Consider the following 22,790-nt stretch of genomic DNA (forward strand, 5'->3'; position numbering starts at 1 on the left):
GCACATTCTTCCTGTGAAAGAGTGGGTTTCCCTCGGGTGCTCACATTTCCTCAACCATCCCAAAGATGTGAAGGTTTGAAGGTTAATTGGCCTCTGTAAATTGCACCATGTGTGTAAGGGAGTGGGTGAAAAAGGAGATGACATAGAAATAGTGTGAATGGGCGATCGATGATTGGCGTGGAATCACCAGAGGGCCTGTTTCATCTCTAGACTAAACATTTGTATTGCAGAACCTGCTCAGTTTGTCTTTTGTTTCAGTGTCCTGTCAGGTTGTTAATGGTCTTGGGGCCATGGAACCAATTTCCTCTGCACTTAGTTGCTTTTTATTTTTCAAACAGAACATTTGAAAAAGCGCCTGGAAGAATATATGGCACGATTTCCGAAGGTCAGGATTTTGCGAACTAAGAAGCGAGAAGGTTTGATTCGTACGCGGCTACTGGGGGCCTCAATGGCAACTGCAGAGGTCATAACTTTCTTGGACTCTCATTGTGAAGCTAATGTGAATTGGCTGCCGCCATTGCTTGGTGAGATACGTTGACATTTTCAGTATATAATGTGTGAAGAGTTGGACTTGATTGAGATCTGGATCTAATTGTAGCTAGTCTGTGTATCTTTGAAGAAAAAGCTGTATGTGCAGAATGTGTAATGCTTCTTTTGTTTACAGCCAAAGGTAACTGGGATCAGTGTGTTAATAAAATATCATAATGTTAAAAAAGGAAGGGCAATAGTTATGCTGAGAATGGAAAATAAAAGCTGGAAAACTATTTCACAACTTCAACTTGCTATGAATTTTTAATTCAGTTTGTTCCATGTACACTTCCTCATTGATGTTGGGCTCATAGAGTTGAACGGCATGGAAACAGGCACTTCGGCCCAACTTGCCCTTGCTAAACATCAAGCCCCATCTACACTGGTCCTACCTGCCTGTGCTTGATCCAAATCCCTCTTTCCATGTATCTCTCCAAATGTTTTTTAAACATGATAGTACTTGCCTCAACGATCTCCTTCAGCAGCTTATTCCATATATCTACCAACCTTCGTAGATAAAAAAAAAAGTTGCCCCTCAGGTTTCTATTAAATCTTTCCCCCTCACCTTAAACCTATGTCCTCTGGTTTTTGATTCCCCTACTCTGGGTAAAAGGCTCTGTGTATTTACCTTATCTATTGGTCTTATGATCTTGTCCACCTCTAAAAGATCACCCCTCATCTTTGTGCACTCCAAGGAATAAAGCCATAGCCTGCTCAACCTCCACCTATAGCTCAGGCCCTCGAGTCCTGGCAACATCCTAGTAAATATTCTCTGCCCCCTTTCCAGCAACAACATCTTTCCTAAAACAGGTTGACCACAAATGAACACAATACTCTAAATTTGGCCTTGGCAATGTCTTGCTGGAGAATAAAACGGTCATTTAGTTAAATTGCATCTTAATTGTTACATGCTTATCTCTGTTATGTGAGGATCTTGTATGAACAGTGCAATATATATTGTTGAAGTTCATCTTGTGGCCAAATGTTCAGCAAATAACACTGTTCATATTTGCACACATTTTTCCATTGTGGACTTCTGCCAATAATGCTTGTTTTTCATTGAATGCATATGTTAATTCAGTGATTTAAAAAAATATATATTTTTATAAAATTAAATTTTGTTGCAATCTCATACTCTTTGATCTTTCAGACAGAATTGCTCAGAGCCGCAAAACAATTGTGTGCCCTATGATCGATGTCGTTCACCACGACCATTTTGGATATAGCACTCAGTCTGGTGATGCCATGCGAGGAGCATTTGACTGGGAGATGTATTATAAACGGATTCCCATTCCACCAGAACTACGTAAACCTGATCCAAGTGATCCCTTTGAGTAAGTTTCAGTCGTATGTCATCCACATAGATAAGGAGTTTGTACTTTTGAAATGAACAAGAATTTTTGAGAAGGTACCCAAAAAAGATGGAGAAACTCAGCGGGTGCAGCAGCATCTATGGAGCGAAGGAAATAGGCAACGTTTCGGGCCGAAACTCTTCTTCAGACTGATGGGAGATGGGGGGGCGGGGAGAAGAAAGGAAAAAGGAGGAGGAGCCCGAAGGCTGGGGGATGGGAGGAGACAGCAGGAGGGCTGAGGAAGGGGAGGAGACAGCAAGGACTAATAAAATTGGGAGAATTCAATGTTCATGCCCCAAGGATGCAGACTCCCCAAGCGGAATATGAGGTGCTGTTCCTCCAATTTCCGGTGTTGCTCGCTCTGGCCATGGAGGAGACCCAGGACAGCGAGGTCGGATATGGAGTGGGAGGGGGAGTTGTAATGCTGAGCCTCCGGGAATTTTTGAGATCCGTTTTGAGGGGCGGCGCAGCTGGTAGAGACACTGCCTCACAGTTCCAATGAGCCGGGATCCATCCTGACTTCGGGTGCGGTTTGTGCGGAGTTTGCACATTCTTCCTGTGACTGCATGGGTTTCCTTCGGGTGCTTTAGTTTTCTCCCACATCCCACAGATGTGCAGGTTTGTAGGTTAATTGGTGTCTGTAAATTTTCCCTTGGTGTGGAGAGGGTGGATGCAAAACTGGGATAATATGGAACTAGAGTGAACGGGTGATGGATGGGTGGTGTGGACTCGGTGGGCCAAAGGGGCCTAATTCCATGCTGTATCTCTAAACTGAACCTTTACCAAGCTTTATTTTAATTAAATGTAATAAGGAATAGCCTGCTCAGACCCTCGATTCTGGCAAAATCCTCATAAATCTCTGCACTCTTTCCAGCTTCATAGATTGTAAATTCTTCTTCTCAAAGGGAAATTAATCTTTGGTTGTCTGAACCTAGGAGGGCTGTGGGGACATAGCCTTGCTGAGTATGTTTAAGACAGAGATGGATCAGATGTGCAGATATTAAGCAAAGCAGCAGTTAGAGTTTATGCAGGAAAACGATACAACGGTAAAAGATCAGTCATGGAGAGATTAGAGGGGCTGAGTGATTTCTTCCTCCTTTTTTGGTTTAGAGATACAGTGCGGCAACAGTCCCTTCAGCCCACCGATTCCGCACCGACCAGCGATCCCCACACACTTACACTATCCGACACACACTAGGGACAATCTTTTTTACATTTATACCAAGCCAATTAACCTGCAGACCTGTACGATTGGGGGAAACATAGAAACATAGAAAATAGGTGCTGGAGTGGGCCATTCGGCCCTTCGAGCCTGCACCGCCATTCAATATGATCATGGCTGATCATCCAACTCAGTATCCTGTACCTGCCTTCTCTCCATACCCCCTGATCCCTTTAGACACAAGGGCCACATCTAACTCCCTCTTAAATATAGCCAATGAACTGGCTATATGGCAAGAAACTGAAGATCTCGGAGAAAACCCATGCAGGTCACGGGGAGAACATACAAACTCTGTACAGACAAGCACCTGTGGTCAGGATCGAACCCGGGTCTCTGGTGTTATAAGGCAGTAGCTCTACTGTTACGCCACCGTGGCACCCTTTTTCTCATGTTCTTTCCTCTCCAAGATATGCATTTTTGTTTGAAAATGTATTGCAAAACTTCTATTTTCAGATTTTCTGTACTAATGATCTAACTAAAATGTATAACATTTATCTGCATCTTTCTAGATCACCTGTCATGGCTGGCGGTTTGTTTGCTGTTGACAGGAAATGGTTCTGGGAACTGGGTGGATATGACCCAGGTTTGGATATTTGGGGCGGAGAGCAGTATGAAATATCATTCAAGGTAAGCTGCATGCAATGCTTATCTGAATAGTCTTATAACAGACACCCAAAATCAGGAGCTAAAAAAGGGTCCCGACCCAAAACATTGCCTAACCACGTCCTCCAAATATGCTGCTTGACCCGCTGAATTCCTCCAGCACTTTGTGTTTCACCCAAAAGACACCTCTTTTTGCTGCAGTGTTGAGGGGTAGCTTCCTGGATACGCAAACAGCAGGCAAGATAAACTGTGTAATGAGTGGCAGGGATATGCATTTACCAATGTATTAGTACATGAAATGGTCACTTTATGTCTTCTCTAATCTCATCATCAAAGTTTCATTGGAGACCAATTAACGCAAACATTCATCTATTGTCCTCAATGGTACAGTATTGGAATGTCCCATACCCAATGATTGGTTTTGATCGCCTTTAAATATCCTTGCAAGATAAATTGTGCACTGGTTGTTTTTTTTCCAATTTGTAGATTAGTCCTTGTTTAAAATAAAATTCCAATCCACATAATTCTATAACTCCTGAATATTCTCCAACAGTGTCTCCAGCAGTGTGTTTAAAATGATCACAAACTATTGGAGTTACTCAGCGGGTCAGGCAGCATCTCTGGATGCTCCAGGTTGTTCTCAGAGAGCTGAAGCCTGACCCACTGAGTTGCTCCAGCACTTTGTGTTTTTTTCAAGATTCCAGCACCATTGTTTCTATAAAATTATCAATTGATCGAATCGGGTAGATACAATAAGGATATTTCCACTTGTAGTAAATGAGTGATTTTTGATTTACAAATTTTAATTTTTTTTTGTGTGGATGGGGTCTAGGTGTGGATGTGTGGAGGACGGATGGAAGATGTTCCTTGCTCCAGAGTAGGGCACATCTACAGGAAGTATGTTCCCTACACCTTTCCAGGTGGAGGTGGCTTGCCTAGAGTAAGTCATTCCGTTTACATAACATTTTTTATTTCTATTGTAGACAAATATTTACCCTCCAAAAGCAGGGCCCTAATGTTTGATGGTTTGATCTTCTCTCTTTACAGATACAGATCAGGGCGCCGCATGATGGCAGCCTCTGCCTACAGTCTGTGTTCGATTATTGATTAAATATATTTGTATTCTTTCTTAATATTTTGGATGATTTTGGTGTCAGGAGGTTTAAATTATTAAAGTTGTCGTTTACTTCCATTGAAGCATTCCCGAACATTGGCATGACAATTAATTAGAGTTAGCACAATGGACAGGTGGAAAAGAGTGTGAATGTCTTGGGAGAATGGGGATCTTAGAAAGGGGATTTTATATGTGAATTTTTTGCAATAAATCAACAAAACTGTAAAGAATGACTTCAAAAACGAATTAGAGGAAGTTCATAAAAATCTCCTGAACCAAATATGGTAAGAATATGAGGTTTTCTTCCCTGAACAATAGCAGAGGTTGTAATTTCTTTAAAAATACCTCATTGATTCTTATATGGGAAATTGGACCTGGAGTAGTTCAGACAGCCCCTTGAGCATAATCTGGCATGACTGATCTGGTCTCTACTTTAGTTCCCTACCCTGATCCTTGATAGATTTTTAGATATTAATAATGGGATTAGTGAAAACAAGTGGCTCTGAAATTGGCCTTAATTTTATTGAGGAGATAGGACCAGAATTCCGACGTATCTCTGCCGGTAATGTGAATCCACATAAAGAACTGCGGAATTCCCTTAATTGCAAAAGTGGTTCATGACAGGCCTGGGATTTGCCATGACGGGCCAAATGTACTCCTGTATCAAATATTCCTTGGATTTTTTGTTGCCAATAAAATGAGGCAAATCTGAGGGCTTTGGGGACAGTGGCTACAATGCTTACACATTTCTAGATAAATGACAAGAGAAACAAATTTCTCTTTACACTTTGCGCTCCACACAATTGTGAATTCACAGTTAAAACTACTGAAATTCGAAATTCATTATGTTCACAGGATGACACACTATTTTTAACCCAAAAGCAAATCATAGCAGATACTGGAAATCCTGATATAACACAGAAAAAAAACCCAGCAGGTCAGGCAGTGTCTCAGCAGAGACACTATTATCCTATTCTGATAAAAGCAATGGACCTGTTTCTCTCTTTACAGATACAGATCAGGGCACCGCATGATGGCAGCCTCTGCCTACAGTCTGTCTGTTTTTCTATCTTTCTTTTATTTTTAGTTTGTTTAAAAGTACATTTTGGAGGATTTGTTTAGTATTTCTATATGAGGGAGGGGGATTGGGTAAGGGGGAAACCATTTGCAGAGCTTCCAGCGCGGGCGGCGCTGACTTCAACATCGCGGAGCCTGGGATCCCTTTGCTGAGGGCCACCAGCTTGAATCTCCACCCAGGTCGGCCTGTGGACTTCGGGAGCCACGGTGTCCGGTAGGGAGTGGCCGATTCAGAAACTCCAAGCCGCTGAGAGTGTTCTCCCGGTCCGACGTCTGAGTTCCATCCTCCAGCGAGCGGGCCTGAACATCGGGACAGCGAGGGGTTCGGGAGCCCCCCCGATCACGGGTAAACAACAGAGGACAACAGAGGAGGATGACTGAACTTTGGTGCCTTCCCTCACAGTGGGAAACTTTGATTCCGCTGTGTGGGGATGTCTATGTTAGAGAATATAGTGTTTTATTCTCTTTTTTATTCGTATGGCTGTATGGTGACAACAAATTTCACTGTACCAATTGGTACATGTGACAATAAATGTCTCGTGTCTCTTGTCAGATACTGCCTGATCTGCTGAGTGTTTCCAGCATTTTGTTTTAAAATCTATATTAAAAATACTTTCAAAGTATTTACCATGTATTTGTTAAATGTGCAAACAATGGGTCTTTTCACAGTTGCTGTTTTTGGGTTACAGAATCTGAAAAGAGTTGCTGAAGTTTGGATGGATGAATATGCTGAGCACCTTTATAAGCGAAAACCAGAATTCCGACATATATCTGCTGGTGATGTGAATCCACAGAAAGAGCTGCGGAATTCCCTTAATTGCAAAAGCTTTAAGTGGTTCATGACAGAAGTGGCCTGGGATTTGCCAAAATACTATCCACCGGTGGAACCTTCATCTAGTGCATGGGGAGAGGTGTGTTTGCTGAACTTAAGTATGACGATATATTCATGGTTACTTAACTGGGAGAGTTGGCAAGTGTGTTCAAGTAAGTGAAATTCCACATGGCTACTTCCACTGAATCTAATTTTCCAATCAGTCTCTTAAAAACTCAGTGGATCAGGCAGCACCTGGAGAAAAGGAATAGGTGACCTTTCGGGTCGAGACCCCTCTACAGTCTGAAGAAGGGTCTCAGAACGGAATGTCACCTATTCCTTTTCTCCAGAGATGCTGCCTGACCCGCTGAGTGACTCCAGCTTTTTGTGTCTACTTTCGGTATAAACCAGCATCTGCTGTTCCTTCCTACACATTTTGTCTGCTCCACTGCAAAATCTCCTCAAGGTGTGCCTACTTTGAAGAAGTTCTCTCTCCAATACGAGTTCTGGAACACCCTCTCTCTCTCTCTGCACCTCCTCTGTGATTCCTCCTTACAGTCTGAAGAAGGGTCTCGACACGAAATGTCATCTATTCCTTTTCTCCAGGGATGATGCCCGACCCGCTGAATTACTAGAGCTTTTTGTGTCTATTCCAATCAATCTTCTGAATAGTCCTTCCATAAGATAGGATACGGTCCAATTCACCTCCACCCCACTGCAGACATTGGAGTTAGTCTCAGGAACTGGTGTGCTATGATGCTGAGAATTATATTCTGCACTCTGTATCTTCCCCTTTGCTCTTCAGGTTGGCTTGATTGTGTTTATGTATAGTATTATCTGATTTGATTGGGTAACTTGCAAAACAAAGCTGTTCACTGCACCTCGATACGTGACAATAATAAACCTAAATAAGTCGAAACATTTTAAGTATTACATCAGCTAAAAGTGGAAATGTTTAACCTGAATTAATGATAAAGTTAGCAAAAAACAGATCAAGATAGCATACTCATAAAAGATACTTAGAGAGTGGTAGCTGTGTGGAATGAGCTTCCAGTGGAAGTGGTGGAGGCAGGTTCGATTTTATCATTTAAAATTAAATTTGATAAGTATATGGATGGGAAAGGAATGGAGGGTTATGGTCTGAGTGCAGGTAGATGGGACTAGGGGAAAATAAGTGTTCGGTGCGGACTTGTAGGGCCGAGATGGCCTGTTTCCATGCTGTAATATGGTTATATGGTTATAAATTTAAATGAAGTGAATACTTATAGGTGTTGGGAATCCAAACCTTAGCAAGCAAAAGCCATTGTAAAACTGAATGACTGTGGGTCGACAATGAAATCTTTCAGGCAATAAATAGTAATAGTTTTGTTGTTTTGTAGGTTAAAGAGTATTTAATGAATGATTGATAAGTAAAGAGGGGAAAGACCATGAACCAGTGGAATGGTGTTACTTGAAATTATTTCCTCAATCGATGAGAATGTAGCTAAAGCAAATAATATAAATCTACAATTACAATTCTAGCAAAGACTGTAATTTTTTTTTGGCTGTTCAACTACCTGGCAGCACGGAATGAGGTAAAACTGTTAACCATTGAAGGGAAAATAATTAACAAGGAAAAATAAGAAATTTTCACAATCCTAAGCGGCAAAAAATAAAAATGGTCAGAGAACAGTCAAGATATTAATAATTTTAATAGAAGCATTGGAATGAGGTGGTTAAAGCAAGTTGTTATCAATTGATCTGTGTGAAAAGAGGCGTGTTGATGAAATATCTATTTGTCCATCCATTTTTCATTATTACTAAGTAACAGTTGAAATAAGGTTGGAACAGTTTCTTCCCAGCTGTTATCGTGCAACAGAACAGCCCTCTCATCAGCTAGAGTGCGGTCCTGCCCTCCTGCCCACTGTACCTCATTGGAGACCATTGAACTTACTTTAATTGAACTTTATTGGGCTTCAATGTTATACCTTTGCACTAAATGTGTACCCTTTATCCTTTATCCGTGCACTGTGGACGGCTTGATTGTGATCATGTATAGTCTTTTAGACTGGAAGGCATGCAAACAAAAGCTTTTCACTGTACCTTGGTACACCTGACAATAATAAACTAAACTAACTACTACAATATCACAGGACATTTAAGACAGCATTATGACATCCCCATTCCTCCTTGTGAAAAGTTTAGAAACCAGAATATAAATACAATTCCAAATTAATTGATGTGCATGAAATCCTTCTTTTGCAATCATTAAAAAGTTGAATTTGTAATTCACGTGAAACAATTTTATTTTGGTGCCAGATTCGTAATGTTGGTACCGGCCTTTGTGTGGACAGTAAACATGGGTCTTCTGGCTCACAGCTGAAACTGGAACCATGTGTCAAAGATGGTGTAGAAGGGTCTTGGTCACATGAACAGGCAAGTTATTTCAAATATATAAAACTAGAAGACCAGATATAAAATGAACAAAATATGCTGATTCATTATCTTTTTATTCAACTCCCTTTTCTGCTGCTTGGTAAATCCTTTAATATTTTTATTTCCTGCTCTTTGTCTTTCCAGTGTTGCTCCACTCTTATTCGGTAGATGGGATTGAACTGCTAGATTGAAGATTTAATAGGAATAACTAAGATTTTCAGGCTGCATTTGTGATGACATTTGCACAGAAAATGTGCTCTTTCTTGACTCTTACTTTTAATTACCCCTCATAGAGTCATGCAGCAATGAAAGAGGTCCTTCTGCTTCACTTGCCCATGCCATAGATACATTGACAATAGGTACAGGGGTGGGTCATTCGGTCCTTCGAGCCATTCAATGTGGCTGATCATCCACAATCAGTGCCCCGTTCCTGCCTTCTCCCCATATCCCTTGATTCCGCTAGCCCTAAGAGCCCTATTTAACTCTCTTTTGAATGCATCCAGTGAATCAGCCTCCACTGCCCCCTGAGGCCGAGAATTCCACACATTCCGTAAGGTTCTCTGGGTGAACCTTGATGCCCCATCTAAGCTAGTCCCACCTGCCTGCTTTTGGCCCATATCCCTCAAAATCTTACCAATTGATGTACCTGTCCAAATGTCTTTTAAATGTTGTTATTGTACCAGCTTCAACTACTCCCTATGCCAGCTTGTTCTCTCTACCCATGGAATGTGGAACATTGACTCTCCGGTTCCTATTATATTTTTCCTCTCTCATCTTAAACTAATGACCTCCAGTTTTTAATTCTCCTACCTTGGGTTAAAGACTATGTATTCACCCTAGCTATTCATGTCTTGATCTTATATACCTCTACAAGATCACTCCTCAGCCTTCTGCACTCTAAGGAATATGGTCCTAGCCTGCCCATCCCCTCCCTATTACTAATCCCCTCGGGTTCTGTTAAGATCCTTGTAAATCTTCTCTGCACTCTTTCCAGCTTAACAACATCCTTTCTATAATAAGGTGACCAAAACTGCACATAATACTCCAAATGAGGCCTAGCCAATATTTTGTACAACTGGAACATAACAATCCAACTTCTATACTGTATATCGTGACTGATAATGCTCAATGAACCAAAAGCCTTCTTGACCACCCTATCTACCTGTGATGCACTTTCAAGGAACTATGTACCTGCACTCCAACATCCCTCTGCTGCATAACACTCCCCAGGGCCCTGCCATTCAGTGTGTAGGTCCTGCCCTGGTTTGACTTCCCAAAATACAACACCTCGCACTTATCTGCATTAAACTCTATTAACCATTACTCTGCCCATTTGGCCAACTGATCAAAATCCTGCTGTAATTTTTGATAATCATCTTCACTATCTACGATATCATCCACTGTGTTGTCTTATCCTTATCCCATTACCTGTTGCCTTTCACTGGAATTACAGTGCAGGCCTTATATCTGCCCTAGGAGTAAATTGCCACTTTTGGATGTTCGTGTTACTAATCTCGTTTCCATTTCTGATCGCTGCATCAGATATTCACGTTGGGTTGGCGAGAAGATATTCGGCCGGGAGATTCCTTACATGCTAGAAAATATTGTTTTGACGCAGTTTCACAAAACAGCCAAGTAACGCTATTTGATTGCCATGGAATGAAAGGAAATCAACTATGGAAGTACAAAAAGGTGAGAGATGCAATTTAATATACAAAACGATCAAACATTAAAATAGTGAGTATGAAGAAAGAAAATTAAGTGTTTTTCCAGTCCATTTTAATTTTGGAACCTCTTCTATAAATTGATTAATTTACAGTTCAACGGTTATAGATTATCATTCAGCTCCATTAAGTTAAGAATAATTAAAACTAGTGTAAATTATTTAGAACTTCAGCTGAAAAGCAAACATTTTCAATGAAATATTTCAGATGATCATATCTAACATATATCCATCAAACCTAATTTACCATACTTGAGATTTTCTATGCCTGATTAGCTCAAAACTTCCAAAAGACAACAGTTCACATCTGAAAAAAATGTAATGTAATGCAGGCAGAAAGTAGATGGGTGACCACTAATATGCAGATGCATCCCTCCTGATATGCAGATGCATTCCTCCTGATATGCAGATGCATCCCTCCTGGTATGCGGATGCATCCCTCCTGGCAATCCCCTTCAAAACAAGATGGGGGAGTGGGTGACTGTTTAGAATACTGTTGGGGGTTAGGACTGTTCAGGGGAGAGCAGCATCAACAATCAGGTCTGTGGCACCAAGCCTGACTGTGAGGCACGACAGGGAAGGGTGAAAGTCAGACATTGCTACAGTGATTGGAAACTCGTTGGCTAGGGGGACAGACAGGAGAGTCTGTGGCTGTAAACGGGACTCCGGGACAGTGTGTTGACTCGCTGGCACCACGGTCAACAATGTCTCAGAGAGGCTGCAGAACATTCTCATGGGGGAGGGTGAGCAGCCAGAAGTCGTTGTGCACATTGGCACAAATGACGTAGGTAGGAAAAGGAATGTGGACCTGCCGAGTGAATAAAGAGAGTTGGGCAAAAGTTAATAAAGTATGATCTCAAAATTGGGTAGCCTTGAAAGGGTAGCCGTTGTATAGGGCCCTGGTGAGACTGTGCCTGGAGTATTGTGTACAATTTTGGTCTCCTAATTTGAGGAAGGACATTACTGATATTGAGGTAGTGCAATGTAGGTTCACCAGGTTAATTGCCCGGATGGCAGGACTGACATATGATGAAAGAATGGGTCGACTGGGTTTGTATTCACTGGAATTTAGGATGAGAGGGCATCTTATAGAAATATATAAAATTCTTAATGGATTGGACAATCTAAATGCAGGAAAAATATTGGGGGAGTCCAGAACCAGGGGTCACAGTTTAAGAATAAGGGATAGGCTATTTAGGACTGAGATGTGAAAAAAACATTTTCACCCAGAGAGTTGTGAGTCTGTGAAATTCTCTGCCATAGAAGACAGTGGAGGCTAATTTACTGGATGTTTTCAAGAGAGAGATAGATTTAGCTCTTAGGGCTAAAGGAATCAAGGGATATATATATTAATGATCTGGATGAGGGAATTGAAGGCAATATCTCCAAGTTTGCGGATGACACTAAGCTGGGGGGGCAGTGTTAGGTGTGAGGAGGATGCTAGGAGACTGCAAGGTGACTTGGATAGGCTGGGTGAGTGGGCAAATGTTTGGCAGATGCAGTTTAATGTGGATAAATGTGAGGTTATCCATTTTGGTGGCAAAAACGGGAAAGCAGACTATTATCTAAATGGTGGCCGATTGGGAAAGGGGTAGATGCAGCGAGACCTGGGTGTCATGGTACACCAGTCATTGAAGGTAGGCATGCAGGTGCAGCAGGCAGTAAAGAAAGCGAATGGCATGTTGGCTTTCATAGCAAGAGGATTTGAGTATAGGAGCAGGGAGGTTCTACTGCAGTTGTATAGGGTCTTGGTGAGACCACACCTGGAGTATTGCGTGCAGTTTTGGTCTCCAAATCTGAGGAAGGACATTATTGCCATAGAGGGAGTGCAGAGAAGGTTCACCAGACTGATTCCTGGGATGTCAGGACTGTCTTATGAAGAAAGACTGGATAGACTTGGTTTATACTCTCTAGAATTTAGGAGATTGAGAGGGGATCTTATAGAAACTTACAAAATTCTTAAGGGTTGGACAGGCTAGATGCAGGAAGATTGTTCCCGATGTTGGGGAAGTCCAGGACAAGGGGTCACAGCTTAAGGATAAGGGGGAAATCCTTTAAAACCGAGATGAGGAGAACTTTTTTCACACAGAGAGTGGTGAATCTCTGGAACTCTCTGCCACAGAGGGTAGTTGAGGCCAGTTCATTGGCTATATTTAACAGGGAGTTAGATGTGGCCCTTGTGGCCAAGGGGATCAGAGGGTATGGAGAGAAGGCAGGTACGGGATACTGAGTTGGATGATCAGCCATGATCATATTAAATGGCGGTGCAGGCTCGAAGGGCCGAATGGCCTACTCCTGCACCTAATTTCTATGTTTCTATGTTTCTATGTTCTATGTTTCTATGATATGGGGAAAAAGCTGGAATGGGGTACTGATTTTAGATGATCAGCTATGATCATATTGAATGGTGGTGCTGCCTCATAGGACCGAATGGCCTACTCCTGCACCTATTTTTCTATGTTTCTATTCTCGGATTCTCCCGGTGCCACATGCTAGTGAGAGAAGGAGTAGGAGCATAGGACAGATGACTGCGTGGCAGGAGCAAGTAATTTTATTTTGGATTGGGATCCCTTCAGTTTCGGTGGTGATCTATACAAGAGGGACGGGTTGTACCTGAACTGGAGGGGGACGAATATTCTTGCAGGGAGGTTTGCTGTTGCTACGCGGGTGGGTTTACACTAGAGTAGCAGGTTTATGGGAACCAGAATAGAAGCTCAGTGGATGGAAGGACTCATGGGAAGGTAGAGATTATGACCTGTAAGTCCCAAAGGAAAGACGGCCAGGGAAAAGTTGAGGAATATGGTGAAAATGATGGGTTAAGTGTGTTTATTTGAACGCAAGAAATATCATGGGGATGATATAAGCAGATGAATTTAAGAGTCTGGAACTATGATGTCATGGCCATTACAGAGACTTGGTTGCGAGATTGACAGGTTGGCAGGACTGGTATTCCAGAGTTTGATGTTTCAGATGTGATAGAGATGGAGGCAAAAGAGGCTTCACGAATCGGGGAGAATCTCACTATCGCACTCAGAGAGGAAATACTGAAAAAATAGCTTAATGTGCAGATGTCATTTGTATTTCAGTATACAGCATGGCTTGGTTTCCATTCAGTTATTCACTGGTCACTGAGTGTCTGCTTTAAGTAAAGATGGGTTTATTTCTGTTTATGGATGTTCATTTGAAGTTAATCATGAAATAATATAAGATATCTGCTTGCGTGTCTTTTCATTCCATACTGTTTCATCATCCTGATACTCCTGGTACAAAGACGTACAGTTTTGTAGGTTAGTTGGTTTGGTTTAATTGTAATTTTCCCCTAGTGTGTGCAGGATAGTGTAAGTGAGCGGTGATTGTTGGCCAGCGTAGACTTGATGGGCTGAAGGGCCTTTTTCTGCACTGCATCTCTAAACTAAACTAATCCATAATGTGAAGATTTTTGCTTGCAAGCCCACAACTTAACACTAAGTGGTGCAATTTGCTGATGGCACAGAACCAGTTGCAATTTTGTATTTAGAGTAGGATCATTCCTGAATTTACTTATTCCCAAACTTTCTTAGAAATTAATAGGATAGCTGAATGTTCATTAGTCATTCATGTTTAAAGTTTTAATATAGCTGAACTTCTGTCTTAGAAAACGTCCCTTCCCTGCTGTCTGTACCACATCAAAAAGACATTTGCAATCTTTCAGTGAAAGCTACTTGCTTGACACTGTCCAAGTTCATTTCCCATGGGCTATAATTTACCATGAAGAGAAAGTTTAGAAATTTTTATGCTAACATTTAGATGAAGTTTTAGATGACTAAAATTTCCAGAGAAATAGCAGGCATGTCTACGAGAGCCAATTTTCCAAAACAAAATTCAGTTCACACACCAATAAAAAAAAAAAAAAGATCATGCCTTATTAATGTTAACCTTTTAATTTAATGTAGCTTAGAGATACAGCGTGGGAACAGCCCCTTCAGCCCACCGAGTCCGCGCCGACCAGCGTTCCCCATACACTAGCACTGTCCTGCACACACTGGGGACAATTTTCAATTTTTACCAAGGCAAAGTAACCTACAAACTGTACGTCTTTGGAATGTGGGAGGAAACTGGAGAACCTGGACAAAACTCACAGGGAGAACGTACAAACTCTGTACAGACAGCACCCGTAATCACGATCGAACCCGGGACTCTGGCACGATAAGGCAGCAACTCTACCGCTGTGCCACCATGCCGCCCCATGGAAAAAGATGGGACATCATGAACACGTTCACACTTTGATTTAAAAAAAAAAATAGCATTTCTATTTTTCCCTTTAGTTTAGTGGTTGAGATATCATGGAGAAATGGTGGGAGGAGTAGCAAACTTTCAAAAATGTTGGTACTCCTCTGTAACCATCCACAAATGCAGATGTCCCAAGCTTCCTGCCAAGTTCACTCTAATGTCAGAATCTAACCGTAGGGCATCCCCCTTTCCTGCTAGTTCCATGGGAATCAGAATGCTAAATATTTCCATATTTAAAAAATGACAATTTGCTACAAATGACCATTGTAGCAAATATAACCCAGCCTGTTTTTTTTTTAAATACATTTTTGTTACTTAAGTTTGTAGGTAGAAAATTCTAAATTTAAAAAAATGCTCTTTTGTACTCCTTTTCAGATGTTCTAATTAATAAGCATCTAGAATATATCTGGTAATATTTTTGAAAAAAAGATTAAAATGAACAATTTAAAAATGCTCTGGAGTTGCCTGGTTTATGGAAGATAGTGTATAATGCAAAAAAAAGGCCCACCGATTCTGCAAGGGCCAGCAATTCCCGTACACCTACACTATCCGACACAAATTTATAATTTTTACCAAAGCCAATTAACCTACAAACCTGTAGGTACATCCTTGAAGTGTGGGAGGAAACCGGCCATGGGAAGAATGTACAAACTCTGTACAGTTGTAGTTGTAGTCGAACCCGGGTCTCTGGGGCTGTAATGCGGCAACTCTACCACTGCGCCACCAATTCGATCCAATTTGTGATCCCAGCTACAAAGACAGATGTATACAGCAATTCGTTCTTCCCCCGCACAATTAAAGCATGGAATAATCTCCACCCAACTATAGTTACCCAACCAGATGCAACTAAATTTAAAGTAGCTCTTTCTTCCCAATAACCTTTTCTGGCTTAAGCCCTCCCTTCACCACCTCCAGTTTAAATTCCATTTGGAATATTTTGGAGGACCAAGAACCAAGAACCTTGCCGCATCAAATATTGGCCCAGCTCGTTGCCTGGAAATATTGGCTATGGATTTGACATATTTATCGTCCAGAGGCAGAGGAACAATTGGCCTGGAATGAGTTGGACTCCAGTGGCATAGCTGGAGTGTCTGCTGGATCCCCAGTGGAGCACAGGGGATGTTCTCCGCTGAAATGCTCCCAAAAGCTTAGAGAACTGGCAAAATAAACCACTGCCCTGCTCACCACTCTCAGCTTGGCTGGATGTCAAAGTCCAAGGGTAGAGTTATGTAGCATGGAAACAGGTACAGGGCATCAAAGGTTACGGGAGAGGCAGGAGAATGGGGTTGAGAGGGAAAAATAGATCAGCCATGATTGAATGGCGGAGTAGACATGATTGTCTGAATTCTGCTCCGATGTCTTGGCCCAAATTGTCCATGCAGACCAGGTTTTATAAGTGAACTAGTCTCATTTGTCCACGTTTAGCCCCTATCCCTTGGAACCATTCCTATCCAAGTATTTAAGAAGGAACTGCAGATGCTGGAAAATCGAAGGTACACAAAAAAGCTGGAGATACTCAGCGGGTGCAGCAGCATCTATGGAGCGAAGGAAATAGGCAACGAAGTCTGAAGAAGGGTTTCGGCCCGAAACGTTGCCTATTTCCTTCGCTCCATAGATGCTGCTGCACCCACTAAGTTTCTCCAACTTTTTTGTGTACCTCCTATCCAAGTACCTGTCTGAATGTCTTTTAAACATTGCCATTGTGCCCTACTCTATACCACCTTCTGGGAGCCAGTTCCATGTATACATCACCCTCTGTGTGAAGTGACTGCTCCTCAGGCATCTTTAAAAACATTTCCCTCACCTTAAACTTATGTCATCTAGTTCTGGATTTCTCTATCTCGGGAAAACCACTGACCATTCACCTAATCTTTCCCTCTCATGATTTTGCGTACCTCTATAAGGTCAACCCTTAGTCTCTTGCGCTCCAGAGAAAGAGGTCTCAACCTATCCAGTCTTTCCTTGTACTTCTCACCCTCGAGTCCTGATAACATGCTGGTGAATCTTCTCTCCACCCTTTCCAGCTTAATGAAATGGTTCCTATAACAGGGCGACCAGAACTGCGCACAATACCACAAATGTGGTCTCACCAACTTCTTCTGCATCATCTGTACTGATGAAGGCAAGCATGCCAAACTACTTTTTTTTTACTGCCCTGTTTACCTTCCGTCGCCACTTTCAGGGAACTGTATACTTGTACCCCTAGTTCTCCCTATTGTACGACATTCATCAGACACCTACTATTTACTGTGTAAGTCCTGCTCTGGTTTAATTTGCCAAATTGCATCATGGCATACTTGCCATTCGTTGGCCTACTTCACTAACCTACTTCAAAGATCCAATCCAAAAACTCTTGCTTGGTTTTTCAATGCGGTATGGGACTTCTGATAGATGATATATTTTTCTGCCCATTCCACCACAATTTCCTCCCAGTAGATATATTTCAGTGGACTGTTCAATTGTTAAGACAACTTGGTGCTCAAGCATATCCATAAAATCTGGACGTGTTTATATACCAGTTGGGAGTATTGAATACTACCCAGGAACCAGAACCATATAACCATATAACATATACATATAACCATATAACAATTACAGCACGGAAACAGGCCATCTCGGCCCTTCTAGTCCGTGCCGAACAGTTATTCTCCCCTAATCCCATCTACCTGCACTCAGACCATAACCCTCCATTCCTTTCCCGTCCATATACCTATCCAATTTATTTTTAAATGATAAAATCGAACCTGCCTCCACCACTTCCACTGGAAGCTCATTCCACACAGCTACCACTCTCTGACACAAGGGTTGTGGAAATTATTTTAAAAGCATGTTGGCAAGAGCAAATTGTACAGGTGCGTGATAACTTTGAAGTGTCTGACGTACAAACCATTTATTCTGATCTTATGTTTTAATCTGTTTCCTAGGGCAAGACTTTGTACCATCCAGTCAGTATTAGCTGCATGGACTGCAGTGCAAAAGACAGAAACATTTTTATGAACACCTGTAATCCTTCTTCTCCCACTCAGCAATGGATATTTGAAAATATAAACTCAACAGTCTTGGAATTAATGAACATCAAAGATTTGTAGTGACTTTTATTTAAAACATTGATATGTAATCATTCATTTTTTTTAATTAAGAATGTTTTTGAAGGGTTTTTTATAGCTGAATCCAGGTTTTTTTATAATAATGGCTTTTTGGAAGGTTTAATCTCAGGAAAGAACAGATGGGGAAAGGTATGTATTAATGATGATATAAGACACTCTTGTTGTGGACCAGTGCTTGTATGCTAAAATATAAAAACTTGAGCTAATTTCTAGTGCCTTGCAAGTGAAAAGCAGAAGTACAAGTGACAGTGGTTCAGATCACACTCTGGCAATTGGCAGTCTCATTATTTAGTGATTGATTTCCTCAATTAATTAAAGCACGTTATAACTTTGTAAAAATTAATGCAAGCAATTATTTAAATTAACTGATGTCATATAATTTAAAAAAAAATACTGAGGTGGAAACTTTAAAATTAAATGCAAATATTTTCTAAAATGATGAAAAGACTATATGATTTTACCACGACCTTGTCATTTGCTGTGGTTTCAAAAGTCAGTTGATAATATATCACATTAGTTTATTCTCTATTTTATTTAAATATCCTAACTCCAAGAAATACTTTTGGAAGAGCTCTTGAAATTACTTGGAATGATATAAGATGTACTATGGTGCCTACATTGTATATTTTCTGGGAGAGAGGCTTCAAATCAAATTAGTAATTACATGTAGATACCAATGTCACAATATTATTATTAAGATTTGAAGTTTACTTATTCCTATTACTTTGCACTTTAACAATTTTCTTTTTGTTACCAATCTTGATAGTGAAAATGACAATAATTATGGAATGTAATGATTTGGATGCAATGCTAGTAACAAAATGCCATTAATCCCAGAGAGATATTGCATAACAGCCTTGTTTTAGCTGCCAATGGACAACAGTTAAGCACAATTTTGCTTTATTTACAAATAATACTGATCAGATCACACAATGACATGGCTGGTAGAGGTGCGCCAGCGACCCGGGTTTGATCCTGAGTGGAGATTCTGTGTGGAGATTGCACGTTCTCCTTGCGACGGCATGGTTTTCCTCCGGCGCTCCCGTTTCCTCTCGTTTGTAGGTTTATTGGCTGCTGTAAATTGCCCCTATTGTATAAAGGGCCTGTCCCACGAGCATGCGTCATCGCGACCTAACGTGGTCGCTTGAGCCGTACGGCCTCGCAGGGCCGGTCCCACTTCGATCGCCGGAGCCGTATGGAGTTGTGCGGAGCTGGTCCCGACATCGCGCGGGGCTCCGAAAAACTGACACTGTCCAAAAATTCCGCGTGGCAACGGCCTGCTGGCCCGCAGCCGCATTGAGGCCATACGCACCGCCTCGATGGGCATGCGCAGCGTCATGACGCCGTACGTCACACGCGAACTTCCCACGGACTTCGCTCGAACTTCACATCAACTCGTACGGGATCACTCGACCTCCGCGCAGCCCCCGCTTCCGGTTTGGTCGCGCTCGCCGCATGCAGTCGCATGCTCGTGGGTCAGGCCCTTTAGGAGTGGTTGCTAAATTGTGATAATATAGAACTAAGGTGAATGGGTGATCGAAGGTTAGCATGGATTCTGTGGATCGAAGGGCGTGTTTCCATGCTGTATCTCTAAACTAAACTAGAACCTTTTACACTTATGCCTATGCACATAATTACTTCCAAATAGCATTCAAGATCATGAGTTTATGAATAGATCAATATTTTCTAATGTGAAGGATTTTAAGGAAAGCATAATTATGATTGGGCTAGTGGTATCAAGGGATATGGGGAGAAGGCAGGCACGGGTTATTGATTGGAGACGATCAGCCATGATCACAATGAATGGCGGTGCTGGCTCGAAGGGCCGAATGGCCTCCTCCTGCACCTATCTTCTATATTCTAACTCAGAATTCCTAATACAATTTTCATGGGTTTCTCCAAAATAAAAAAGACTCTTTTCATAAGTAAGTTAAAAACTGAGGGGAAAAAAACCTACTAATGCTAGAAATCTACAACGGAACAGAAGATGCTGGAAATATTCAGCAGATTAGGCCACATCTATGGGATAAGAAATTAAGTAAAAGTTTTAGGTTAGAGATCCTGTGTCAGCAGTGATGAAGTTCTGATGAAAGGACTCTGACCTTAAACTTTGAATCTTTTTTCCCCCAACAGATGCGGCCTGACCTGCTGAGTATTTCCAGTGTTTTCCGTTTTTGTTCTGCTCTTTTCACACATGGAAACATTATGTACTGTGTAGAATTTAATAGAATAGAAACAGACTATTCGATCGCATATATCTATGTTTATACTTCACAGATTAACTTCTGCCCATCATATTTCTCATTGTCCGAACAAAATAACTTTTTAGAATTTGTTTTTCTCCCATATGTTCTTATTCATAAATTTAGCAATGTTATAATGTCTTACCCTTGATATAGGTAGCACTTTTAAAAATTATTTATGCTTTGGCTGTTGCATTTCTTGTCAAGGCAAGCATTTATAAGTCAACCCCTCTTGCAACTGAGCTGGCGGTGAATCAGCCTTGAATTGCTGCAGTATTTGGTGAAGCTACTCCCACCATTATGGGCATACTGGATTTTTTAAACTCTGTTTTAAATTCCATTAGCTCTTTTAAACACCTTTCATTGCACCAATTTTTAGCTCATTACCCGCAGAATCCTTTTCATTTCAAAAAGGTGAACTTAGTTGATTCTGGCATAGGGGTAGGTGTAGGAAGGGTAAAGTTAAGCGGTTGGCAATTGTGTGCAGGTCTTAGCTTTTATAAATGTTAATAGTTTGTATATTGTTCCAGGGGATAATTTTATGAAAATAGAATGTGAATATCTTTTAGTCCATTGTGGGGTGGAATGCTTTTCTGAGAAATCCAGAATTCAGTCATTTCATGTACCATATGCACATGTAAAATACTTACTATGTACATATGACGACCCAGAATCTTGTACAGTTATTGATAGGACATGTAAATATGGCGGTTTTTGCCTGACAATGTATATTTGAAATGTACTGTTCATAATACAATGCATTAGCTACAGAATATAATCTGCAGAAGTAACCTGCTCAACCAAGTAACTTGCTCAACAGAAATGTTTTTCTTGAATTAGATGTTTGCTGGCTCCAACACAGATTGTTTAAAATACTTTTTTTTAAACTGATTTTGCATTTGGTAATTTTGTTTTTGCTTTGTAATCTTTGTAATCGAGGCAAGGTGACATAAATTGTACCATTAAATCAAATATGACCAGTTTTGCCATTCATTTTCTCAAAAAGAATATATGAACATCTAGTAAAGTCACTATGATATTAGTATTATTTAGATTTGTTTAGTATAGGTGTCAGGAATTATGGGGCAAAGGCAGCTGTGATTGAATGGTGGAGTTGACTTGATAGGCCAAATTGCCTAATTTTGCTTCAGTCATTTATGAAATTATTAACTTGTTTTTGGACATAATGAGAATCATGTTCACTTTGTTTGGAATAATTTCACAAATTGCTTGGATTTGGCTCAGCCAGAGAAATATCACACTTGGAGGGTTTTAACGATGTCCACAAGTTTATATTTGTATGATGGTCTAAGTGTAATTGGCACAGTAAGGAAAAATAAATATCTGCTTCTAAACTCAAGTTAGTTGGGTAAAACTCAAATTTTGAGTCAAGCGCAAACAAATCATACGGATAAGGATGGTTAAGGATGGTTTGTTCCATGCTCAAATACATCATATGAAGAAACTAGCATGGTTTTTAAGTCATGCAAGAGCAGAACTGCAGGAAACGGAGGAGACATGAGAGAGGGCTTATAGGGAAGAATTGTTCTCAACTTTAGATTTCTGGGCTTTTAAGCTATCTTTTCTCCCCAAATACAGAAGAAAGAAAAAAAGGAATGACTCATAATGAGCAGCAAGCATCCTTGATGTAATTCTTGCTTCCCTTCTGCAAATCATTGTGAAATTGGACTGAATGGGATGAAGTGATGAGACTGTGAAAGAAGGAAATGATGCAATGGGCGTTGTTCACCACTCTCTGCAGTCAGTCAAGGTTTACATCTTCATTAAAAGTCATACAGTACAGAAACAGGCTTTTGGGGGCTAAAGTCCTTACCAAATTGCCTACTTGAGCTAATCCCATTTGCCTGCATTTGGCCCATATCCCTCTAAACCATTAAAAAATTGGTACCTCCCGAGTGTATAGAAGGATCTTGGGGCCCAAGTCCATAGTTCCCTGAATGTGGCAACATAAGTAGATAGAGTGGTAAAGAAGGCTTATGATATGCTTGCCTTCATTGATAGAGGCATTGAGCATCATGATGATTGGAACTGAAAATACAAAGAAATGACAGTTCAGCTCTATGGGATCTTGGCCAAACTAAAGTGCTTTCAATTTTGGGCACAATGCCTGAAGAATACTAAACTTAGAATGATAACAAAGTTTAAAGCAAATGTTTATGAAGACTGGTTGAATAAATCTTTGTGAGGTGTAATCTACTTAATTAAAAGGATGTAAATCCTCTTTACTTCTCTTAACTTCCTTAAAGGCAGACTTTAATACTTGTCCCTGAAAATTATTTTGTACACCTTCTTCTAATTTGGGATA

At 40.9% G+C, this 22,790-nt stretch overlaps 1 protein-coding gene across 1 annotated transcript in view; it reads left to right on the top strand.

Moving 5' to 3' along the window:
* The window catches only part of LOC129701770 (polypeptide N-acetylgalactosaminyltransferase 10-like), a 58,650-nt gene extending 36,130 nt beyond the window's left edge, over nt 1-22,520 (top strand). Inside the window, exons 5-12 of the mRNA XM_055643195.1 lie at nt 339-524; nt 1,679-1,862; nt 3,612-3,729; nt 4,538-4,645; nt 6,586-6,807; nt 9,006-9,122; nt 10,665-10,814; nt 18,039-22,520. Of these exons, the coding sequence (XP_055499170.1) occupies nt 339-524; nt 1,679-1,862; nt 3,612-3,729; nt 4,538-4,645; nt 6,586-6,807; nt 9,006-9,122; nt 10,665-10,814; nt 18,039-18,203 (1,250 nt within the window). The 3' untranslated portion in view covers nt 18,204-22,520. The remainder of the gene's footprint in view (nt 1-338; nt 525-1,678; nt 1,863-3,611; nt 3,730-4,537; nt 4,646-6,585; nt 6,808-9,005; nt 9,123-10,664; nt 10,815-18,038) is intronic.
* Nucleotides 22,521-22,790: the final 270 nt, after the last annotated feature.

Source organism: Leucoraja erinacea, chromosome 11, assembly GCF_028641065.1.
Source record: "Leucoraja erinacea ecotype New England chromosome 11, Leri_hhj_1, whole genome shotgun sequence".
Taxonomy (NCBI): Eukaryota; Metazoa; Chordata; class Chondrichthyes; order Rajiformes; family Rajidae; genus Leucoraja; species Leucoraja erinaceus.